This window comes from Crocuta crocuta, unplaced genomic scaffold (genome assembly GCF_008692635.1).
Source record: "Crocuta crocuta isolate KB4526 unplaced genomic scaffold, BGI_CrCroc_1.0 scaffold229, whole genome shotgun sequence".
In the NCBI taxonomy this organism is placed as follows: Eukaryota; Metazoa; Chordata; class Mammalia; order Carnivora; family Hyaenidae; genus Crocuta; species Crocuta crocuta.
Window position 1 is genome coordinate 4,835,137 of NW_027536464.1, and position 10,716 is coordinate 4,845,852.

At 53.2% G+C, this 10,716-nt stretch overlaps 1 protein-coding gene across 1 annotated transcript; it reads right to left on the bottom strand.

The window, feature by feature from the left end:
- Positions 1–540: 540 nt before the first annotated feature.
- On the bottom strand, positions 541–4,908 carry TUBA4A (tubulin alpha 4a). The gene is made up of 4 exons (XM_077748633.1): positions 4,830–4,908; positions 2,873–3,095; positions 2,433–2,581; positions 541–2,193 (listed from the first exon to the last, which is right to left on the bottom strand). The coding sequence occupies exons 1-4, from the start codon at positions 4,830–4,832 to the stop codon at positions 1,222–1,224; spliced, it is 1,347 nt and encodes a 448-aa protein (XP_077604759.1). The 5' UTR covers positions 4,833–4,908; the 3' UTR covers positions 541–1,221.
- Positions 4,909–10,716: the final 5,808 nt, after the last annotated feature.

Below are 10,716 nucleotides of genomic sequence, written 5' to 3' on the forward strand. Positions count from 1 at the left end.
AGCAGCCCAGCCGGTTTGCCAGGCAAGGGCTTCTGGGTGGAGGCAGCTGAGGACGCTTTGGGACAACAACATAACAGGTCTCCCAGCCTCAGCCCGGGGGCAAGGGGAGTGGAGGTGGCAGCCTTTTGGCCCTAGTTTCTCCCAGATGGTTCTAGCTCACACATGGTTAATGATTAATGAGGCCACTGTGGTGTGGCAGTATCCAGCTGCCACTTCCTGCCTACTCTGCTGAGTAAACAGGGGCCCTGCCTTTGCTTAGGCTGAACTGTTCCCTAGGGAAGGGCACCACGTCCCTGAATCACCAGGGAGGGGAAGGCAAGGGCAGGGCTGGCATCTCCTACTCCTGATATTGAAGTTTCTTTTCTCCTCCCCACCAGCCCCCCCACCACACCCTGCTGTGCTCACCCCCATGTGCTGACGTCGGTGTGGGTCCTGGGGTGCCTATTAGCAATGCTGGAGTTTTCTCCAGGGCCCTGGCAAGAGCGTCCCCCCGCCCCCCGCTAGCATAGAGGCTGAGGCCAGAAAGAGAGCACAAACAGAGAAGAGATGACCTGACTTTTAATGGCACAGCCCTAGGCCCCAGCAAGGCAGCAAGAGGGACAGACAGCCGTGTGAAGCTGCTCAGAGGTGCAGTGACACAACTCGAGGAGATCGCCCTTGTCCCCTCCCATCCCCCAAGCTTACGACTAGGCTCCGTGCCCAGGAACTGTGGGCCAGCCCAGCCCCACTCCCAAGCCCTCATCACGCACAGAGGTGCCCGGGCCAAACTTCCAGAGTCCGTGAATGCAGAAGCAGCAGGAAGAAATAGGGTAGCAGTCTAACTCAAACACAGAAACTGCTGGACTTAAACTCCTACTTGGAAAGGAAGTGAAAACTCATATCTTTTCAACAGCTTGTGGCTGGACAGACAGGTCCGGGATTCAGTCATTTTCTCTCTCCTATACTGGGCGCCCCTGGGATCTGACATCAAGGTCCCTGAGGTCACGCTTCCTGGGCCTGGCAAGGACCCCTTGGCATATCTCACCTTCAGACATGGAAGGGAAAGGGGTCATGGGCAGCAAAGAATGAGGGCAGCAGCAGAAGCAGTGAAGTGGCGGCGGCAGCACAGAGAGGAGGTCAGCAGAAGCCCAAGCACTCACAGACGGGACAAGAAAGCGTGCAAGGAGACTGTTTATTTCGAAAGGAATTTGCAATAAACATAGTGGACTCCAGGCAGCTGTTCTATTCTTCTCCCTCATCCTCGTCCTCATAGGAGTCGATGCCCACCTCCTCGTAATCCTTCTCCAGGGCAGCCATATCTTCCCGGGCCTCAGAGAACTCCCCCTCCTCCATGCCCTCGCCCACGTACCAGTGCACAAAGGCCCTCTTGGCATACATCAGGTCGAACTTGTGGTCCAGGCGGGCCCAGGCCTCGGCGATGGCGGTCGTGTTGCTCAGCATGCACACGGCGCGCTGCACCTTGGCCAGGTCACCCCCGGGCACCACGGTGGGCGGCTGGTAGTTGATACCAACCTTGAAGCCCGTGGGGCACCAGTCCACGAACTGGATGCTGCGCTTGGTCTTGATGGCGGCGATGGCGGCGTTGACGTCCTTGGGCACCACGTCTCCGCGGTACAGCAGGCAGCAGGCCATGTACTTGCCGTGGCGGGGGTCGCACTTCACCATCTGGTTGGCAGGCTCGAAGCAGGCGTTGGTGATCTCGGCCACCGACAGCTGCTCGTGGTAGGCCTTCTCCGCGGAGATGACGGGCGCGTAGGTGGCCAGGGGGAAGTGGATGCGGGGGTAGGGCACCAGGTTGGTCTGGAACTCCGTCAGGTCCACGTTGAGGGCCCCGTCGAAGCGCAGGGAGGCCGTGATGGACGAGACGATCTGGCTGATGAGCCGGTTGAGGTTGGTGTAGGTGGGGCGCTCGATGTCCAGGTTGCGGCGGCAGATGTCGTAGATGGCCTCGTTGTCCACCATGAAGGCGCAGTCCGAGTGCTCCAGGGTGGTGTGCGTGGTCAGGATGGAGTTGTAGGGCTCCACCACGGCCGTGGACACCTGGGGGGCGGGGTAGATGGAGAACTCCAGCTTGGATTTCTTGCCGTAGTCGACCGAGAGCCGCTCCATCAGGAGTGACGTGAAGCCCGAGCCGGTGCCCCCTCCGAAGCTGTGGAACACCAGGAAGCCCTGAAGTCCTGTGCACTGGTCAGACTGAAAGGCAGGAAAGAGAAAGGGCAATGTCGGTGGGTGAGGGGCCTGAGAAACTCTACCTTCTGGCTCCACAAAAGCCTAAAATCTCTCAGGAGTCAGGGCAGAGACCGAGGAGTCTGGAACATACACATTGAGAGATGAGATGACCCCCTGAAATGGATCCTAAAAACAAACAACAAAAATGTTCCTGACCATTAGCATCATCTAAAAGCTCCCTCCCTCCCATCCCCAAATCTCACCAGCTTGCGGATCCGGTCCAGTACCGGGTCAATGATCTCCTTGCCAATGGTATAGTGACCACGGGCATAGTTGTTAGCGGCATCCTCCTTCCCAGTGATGAGCTGCTCCGGGTGGAAGAGCTGCCGGTATGGGCCATTCCGGATCTCATCTGGAAGGGCACAAACACATCGTTAGGGCACAAACCACAAGGCTGCGCTCAGCAGGCACCTCCCTCCCCCAGCGTGGTAGCTGCGGTCAGATGTATGGAAGAGCTCATCCTTCTGTAAGCCTGTGATACCAGCGTGTGAGAGAAACCCACACCCACCACCCAGCCTGCCTTCTTCAGCCTCAGAGATGGCAAAGAGTTTGCAAGGCCAGGAAAGCCAGGTCTAGACACACTCCAGAGAGAAGCTCAGAGACTCTCTCTGCTCCCCTCAGTTCCACCCCGTCTTCCTCTCACCAATCACGGTGGGCTCCAGATCCACAAACACTGCCCGCGGCACATGCTTTCCAGCACCGGTTTCACAGAAGAAGGTGGTAAAGGAGTCGTCCCCTCCGCCGATGGTCTTATCACTGGGCATCTGCCCATCAGGCTGAATCCCATGTTCCAGACAGTAGAGCTCCCAACAGGCATTGCCCATCTGGACACCTGCCTGCCCCACATGAACTGAGATGCATTCACGCTGAGGTATAAAGAGAGGGAACGCAGCATGAGCCCCATGTCTACAGTGCTCACCTCACGAGCCTCTCTCCCCCCCATCACCTACCAGCTAGGATGCTTCGGTTGGCAAAAGGGAAGGCCTGGGGCTGGGCAGAGGTGGGAAGAGGCTGGCAGCCTGTCCAGGCTGCCCCGCATAGGACTTAACAACTGGAGGCACCCAGTGGCAATTCAGTCCCTTAGTCTCCCCTTCCCTGTGAGGACCTTGTCAGGCAAGAGCGGTGGCTCCACATGACTCTGCCACACTCAGAAGACACTCAGGAAGGACAGAGAGGACAAGTGCCCATAAGAAGCAGGCAGACACTGCAGTAACTCTTGAGACAAGTACAAGCGACTTTTCAGCTGTTTTTAGGTTTATACACCCAAACCAACCTCTTCAAGAGCCTGAGAAAGGACAGGTTTTCCAGGGCCGTGAGTTTATAGCTAGAAGCTCCCCCCCCCCAACCCCCAGCTTGATTAATTCTTTGAGGATGAACAGCTGGAATTTCATAAAACGCTCTCCCCCCTGTCTTCCCCGTGAGCTGCAGAGGTGTCTTAGCCCTCCAGTCTGGCATCAACTGACCACACTGACCATTCAGGGTGTCCCCTCCAACACCTTTAAATCCCATCTGGCTCTGGGGATGAATCCCAGCTGGCTCCTCTCCCCACCTCCACCCCCGCATTCTGGATGTCTTCACCACCTTCATCCACGGTGGCGGCCCTCACGGAAATAGAGAGTGCAGATGGCAGGCGCGAGCAATAAGGGTTGTGGGCACTGGGGCACTGGCTGCCTTAGGCTCATCCCTGCCAGTCTGAAATTAACCCCTAAGGAGCCAAAGTGGTGCGGCGCAGGGCCCGCGCAGCCTCCCTTCCCAACACCGAAATGGCGGGGTGACGGTTTCCAAATACCCAGAAAAGGAAGCGGAACCTGCGGTGAGGCCCCAGAGGTAACACTCCTTGCCCTGCGCAGGTTGANGCAAAGATTGGATTTCGGCCCCCGTTCCTGAGCTATAAATACCACCCCCCTACACACACCTCTTTCCCCTCCCCCCAACCTGGCCTGGGCCCGCGCTCTCGCTCAGCGCCAGCTGTCTCTGCCTGTCCGTTCACTGGGCTTGGGCTGGAGAGGGGCCGACTCGCCTCATGAGGCCGAACCCCATTCTTGCCACCCCTCCCGGCTCAGAAGCGGGGTGCTGAGTCACTGGGGGGGGGCTGTGGGTAGGAGGGATGCACACACAGTCGGAGGAAAAGGGGATGCTGAACCAAGTAATCTGACCCCCTACCACCTTCTTGTGCTAAGCACGTGTTCGCTCAGTTCCGGGGAGAGGGGGTCGGGGTGAAGGGAGGCTAGGGGCGGAGGGCAGCCCGGCGGTCTCCCGCATCCGTGAAAAGGACTGGGAGCGGGACCGCGACACCCCTCAGGAGGGTTAGAACAAAATGCTTGGTGGAGCAGGAGGCGATTTCCAGAAGGGCTCCTCTCAGCCTCTCGGCTAGCGAAGAATCCCACCCCACTCCACCCCCTTCCCCAGCCTCCAAAAGTGCACAGCACGACTCGGCCAAAGTCACCAGGAGAGAGTGGGGGGTGGGGGAAGGCACAAACCCTCGCACTTCCTCGAGACCCGGAACGCCGGATGGAGGGTCCCGAGCATCCCGGGAAGGAGGGTCCCCAAGGAGAAGGGCAATGAGGGGCCTGGCGCGATCCCGGCAGAGCCGCACTCACCATGGTGAGTCCGGGCGGTGGGTCTCACGTAGAGTCCGGGTGACGAGTCTCGGTGAGAACTGCGCTAGCTGCAGTGCCGCACCGCTCTTATAGGCGGGGGGCGGGGCCCGCGCACCGCACTCACCCACTAGGGGCTGAGCGGCCCGGAGGCCACGCCCCCAAGGGGGTAGGCGGCCTCGGGGGTGGGGCCAGGGTGGGTCCCCTCCCCCTTCCCTGTCTCTGTCTCTCACCTGTCTGGGGTTAGGAGTAGCGATTCCGGCTTTAACCCTTCGCTCGAGGGTTTGAGCCAACACTCTGGGCTCCGGATCTCCGCTGCAGGGACACAGGGCATGGTGCCAGGGCGCATCTCGCCAGCACCTGAGTCACGGGGGCGCCCATCTCCCAGGTGTTCTGACTTAGGCTGGGTTCTGTACAGGCTGTCCTTGCGAGGTGGCTGCAGCTAGACTTCGCCGGTGCCCTCCCCGCCCCGCCTCCCTGGAGGCTCCGGCCATTCCCCAGGGAATCCTTTGCAGCTGCATACCTACCGCCTTCTAGTCCTCGGCCTGGACGGCTGGCCTTCGCCAAAGCCTGTGGGCGGCCGAGGACCAAGAGCTGCACAGTCTGAGCCCCAGGGTGCAGATTCCTTAGAGTACCCCACAGCCCCAAGCCCCGAAGTCTGTCTGCGAGGGCCAACCCTAGGAATCTGCCGCGGTTCGCCGGCTGGCCGCTGGTCAGTGGCCCCGTCGTCAGCACCGTCACTATTAGCGAGGCCTCGCCACCGCCGCCTGCCTGCTTCCCTACCGCCAGCACCGCCAGAGCTCTGGACTGGAGCCCTCAAGGACGTGGATTAGTGTCCTGACTGCCCTATGTGACCTTGGGCAGGTGACCTCACCTCACTGAGTCCTTGGCATATTCATCAGTGAAAAGGAGACGACGATTCCGCACTGACAGCCTTATTTTGAGGTATCAAAATGTTTGTTGACTCTAAAGTGGAAAAAAGAAAGTGGAGATTTTGATATCGTGCCTCATTTTGACTTTCCCATCTTCTTTTGTTCCTAGGCCATGGCGAGCATCTTAACGCCTTTAATGCTCACGCAGAAGCCTTCATGGAAGCTTTTCCTTCTTCCTACATTCCATCTCCATTTGTTGCGAGAATGGGCTTTTCAGTCTACTTCTGCTTTCCCTTACAAGCTGTCTCCCTTCTCCGGGGAAATCATCAGGAAATGCCCCATGGGCCCATCAGTATATCCCGAAGAAACCTGTCTCTCAGGCTAGTCATTTTGAAAGAGATTCACCTGCCTCACCTACCATAGTGTTTCCTAGGGCCAGAGCTGTCTGACATTACAATCCAGTAGGATAAAAAACTAGCAGGCAACTTCCTGCCAACAAAGTAGCTAATTGACACCTTACTTAGGAAAGACGCGGAAAGGAATGCAGTGAAGTATGACAAGGTCTCCCTTCTCAACAGACTTGACATGTGGTTGGAAGAACAAGACTCATTCATAGAAGTCAAAAGTGGCAGGGTGTATAGTGAGGCTGCTTTGAGAAACGGGGTCATTGTCTCTACAGAGACCCTTGGTGATTTCAGAACATATGGGCTCCTCAGACCTTCTCTGACCCTCCTTTTCCCTTGTGCACCTCCCACCAGCCGCCCTGCCGCCAGCAGAAAGAGTATTGTAAAAGACCTGAGTTTTCTTAGGCAACACCCTCAACTTCTTTGACCTTCAAGTTCAGGTTCTTCCTTTGCAAAACAGGGATAACAACTTCAGATTGTGAGGACCAGATGAATTGAGGGATGTGTACATACACAGCAAAATGCTGTGTAAGCAACTGTCTGAATTCTTAGAGCATCATATACATTACTTTAGTGCACATAGCCTATCATGCTGCAGTTCATTGTGTACATATCTGTCTTCTAGGCTGTAAACTCATTCCAGGCAAGGATTGCATATTTATTCATCCTTGTGTCCCTTGTGTTCCCTAGGATGTCATGGGGGTAAGCGTTTGCTAAGTGTGTGTCAGAGGAATCGTTTCACTTCAGAGATGGGAGCAAAACTAGGGTAGAACTCTAAGAAGCCAGACGGTGCAAACTGGCAGCCTGGAGGCCACGTTCCCTCTCAGAATTTTTTGGTTTGGCCCTCATGGTGTTAAACCTCATAGCATGTAGAATATGAGAAAAATCAAGAATTGTCTTTGTGTTCGAGCAGCCCCAAGACCGCCCCCATGTCAGGATTTAACTAGAAGGACTCACAGGACTCAGCACCAAGTTGTACTCCCAGCTAAGGTTAATGACAGTGATGTAGGAAGGCCACACAGCTGGTTCATAAGGGGAAAGGACACAAGCGGAATCTGAAGGGATCTATGCCCTCTTCCTCACGGGAGGGCTCACACAGCATACCCCTCCTCCAAAACAAAATTGGAGCAACCTTTCCCTGCAGTGTTTCTGCCCAGGGAAGTCTGCTAGAAACTCAGCAACCAAGGTGTATGGTGAGGGATGGTCACATAGACACCTCTGCCTTGCACATATGAGAATTCCAGACTCCTAGAAGTAAAGCAGTTGTTCAGCATCCACCAAGTTCTTTACCACACAGTGTAGGCTCAGCGAACCATCCTGATCAGTTCACCATCAACTGGGAGCACTAAGAGCCAAGTTCCCAGACACCAGCCAAAGCCAACTTTACAAGTACTTATTTATTTACTTAACTTACTTACGGGGGTGGGGGTGGGCAGGGCAGGTGCAGAGAGAGAGAGAGGGAAAGAGAGAATTCCAAGCAGGCTCCATGCTGTCAGTGCAGAGCCTGATGCAGGGCTCGAACTCACGAACCATGAAATCATGACCTGATGACCTGAACTGAAGTTGAGAGTAGGAGGCTTAACCAACCTAACCACTCAGGCGCCCCACAAGCAGACCTTTCTAGGGAGCAGTCTCAACCTGCCATGTTAACACTTTCCACACAGCCATATAAAATTCTAGATGTCTAGCTTGTCTTGAAGACAACTGGAAGATCTGGCTATATCAGGCCTGCATTTGTATATAGCAACTGAGACGGGCAGAATAATAGTCCCCCAAAGACGTCCTCCACATTGTAATATGTGGAACCTATGACTATGTTACCTTACATAGCAAAGGGCCGCAAATGTGATTAAGGTAAAGATCTTGAGATTATTCTAGATTTTCTGGGTGGGCCCAATATAATCACAAAGGTCTTTAAAAAACATTTTTTATGTTTATTCATTTTTGAGAGACAAAGAGACAGAGAATGAGTGGGGGAAGGGCAGAGAGAGAGAGAGAGGGAGAGACAGAATCAGAAGCAGGCTCCAGGCTCTGAGTTGTCAGCACAGCGCCCAGCGCAGGGCTCGAACTCACAGACTGGGAGATCATGACCAGAGCCTAAGTTGGACGCTTAACCAACTGAGCCACCCAGGTGCCCCATCATAAGTCTTTAAAAGTGGAAGCCAGAGGCAGGAGAGTCAGAGTCAGGGAAGGAGAGGTCAGAACCAGAGGTCAAAGAGATGGAACTATTGGCTTTCAAGATGGAAGGAATCCATGAGGCAAGGACTACGGGCAGCCTCTGAAAGAAGGAAAAGGCAAGAAACAGATTATCCTCTAGAATCTCTAGAAGGAGGGCAGTTCTGCCAACACCTTGAGTTTATGCCTAAATAGGTTCTGGTATTGATTCCAGTGGGGGTAGGGATGGGGAGGGCTTCCCCATACAGCACCAAACAATTCTCAGACACTAGCAGGGTGTCTTAAGAATTCAACTCAATTCGGGCACCATCTACCCAGAGATAGCATCAGATTCTACACGTAGAGGGTTTGGCCCTATACAACTGCGCTCCCAACACCCTTGCTGTTGGCTGGGCTTCTGACACACTGGCTATAAATTAGAGATTTCCATAAGCTCCTCTTGGGTTTGATTAGTTTTCTAGAATGGCTAACAGAGCTCAGAGAGACATTTCACTCACTGTATCACTGGTTTATTATAAAAGGATATAAATCCGGAATGGCCAAATAAAGGAGATGCATAAGGCAAGGTATGGGGAAAAGACCAGACGTTTCCATGCCCTATCCAGGCATGCCACTCTCCCAGAACTTCCATGTGTTCGCCAACCTGGGAGCTCTCCAAACCCCATCCTTTTGGGTTTGTATGCAAGCTTCGTTACATAAGCATGGTTGATGGAATCATTGCCCATTGGTGTTTGCACTCAATCTCCAGCCCTTCTTCCCTCTGGGGAGGTGGAAAGGGGACTGAAAGTTCCAACCCTCTAACATGGGGTTGGATCCCAGGCAACCAGCCTCTGACAAATAAGGTGCTTTCCGAAAGTCACCTCATTAACATAACAAAAGGCACCTGAATCCCTCTCAACACTTAGGAAATTCCAAGGGTTTTAGGAGCTGTGAGGCAGGAATCTAAACAAAGACCAAATATATATGAGGAATATATTTTAGTCATCTGAATAACCAAATATGTATTTTTATAAATCACAATATTGCAATCCCCATAAGACCTATTTTGGACTTCTGATCTCCAGAACTGTAAGATTATAAATTTGTATCATTTTAAGCTATTAAGTTGGTAGCAATTTGTAACAACAGCAGTAGGAAGCCAATAGGGCAACAAATGGAGCTCGGTGGTGGCCACCTTCTTAGGATGGACAGCAAGCTGCTCCAAATCACCCAGTTCACCGTTTCCCATCATATGGTCAAGTGTAAGGTATTTATGTTACCCTGGCCCCTGTAGCAAGGAGTTTACAACCCCGGAGCAAGCCTTCTGGCAGGAAAAATGGAGAAGACAAGGCTGCAGGGAGAAATGTCCAAGCATGTTAGTGGAATACAGATTCTGCTTCTGACTCTGTGTGTGTGTGTGTGTGTGTGTGTGTGTATGCTCATGCACGTGTGCACATGACTGTGAGTGTGTATGTATCTCCTGAATTAGAGCCAAAATGTCTGGGTAGGTGTACAGGTAACAATCCATATTACCAGACTGAAAACTTAGACATTCACATACATGTACAGAATCCAACAAATGATGCCAGGCACTTCTTCATTTTTCCAATTGAGTAACTGCTTAGTCCATCTACCCTACAAAGGTGTCCAACAGACACTCTCTCTTTGGATCTCTCCCTCTTCCCCTGCTCATTGTTAGATCCGTCTTTTCTAACCCCTTCCCAGAATTTCACCTCCATCTTGGAGCAGTGCAGCAAGGTCCTCCAAGTTTAAAATGTCTCCTCTGGTTCCATCTGGAAAAGATGGACCTGAGCCTTTTTTTAAACAACTTTTTTATTTAATGTTTTATTTATTTCTGAGAGAGAGACAGCATGAGCAGGGGAGGGTCAGAGAGAGAGGGAGACACAGAATCTGAAACAGGCTCCAGGCTCTGAGCTAGCTGTCAGCACAGAGCCTGACATGGGGCTCAAACCCACGAACTGTGAGATCATGACTTGGGCTGAAGTCAGATGCTTAACCGACTGAGCCACCCAGGCTCCCCAAGATGGACCTGAGCCTTAATGCATATCCTTCCACTTTTTTGAGACTGGAGCTTCTATTGGCTGCTCACAGCACAATCTTTCCAAAGGGATATCTCCATGTCTTCTCTCCTTTTCACTGTCCACTGGCTCACATGTTTTACTGAGATGTTCTTGCCAAAATCTCTAGTAACTTCCAACTGACCAAAGCCAAAGGTCATGTTTCTACATCTCTCTCAGCCTCTCACCAGTGTTTGAAACAGTTGATCCTTCCTTTCTCCTTGAAACACTTTCTTCTTGGCTTCAATGACATTCCCCTCTCCTGGTTCTTCCCTGGCCTGTCCTTCTTGGTGGTCTTTGATGGCTTACCCCTAATGGGTGTTTCCCATAGCACAATCCCAGGCTCTCTCTCTTCTTCATTTGTTTTCCTTCCTGAAGGAGT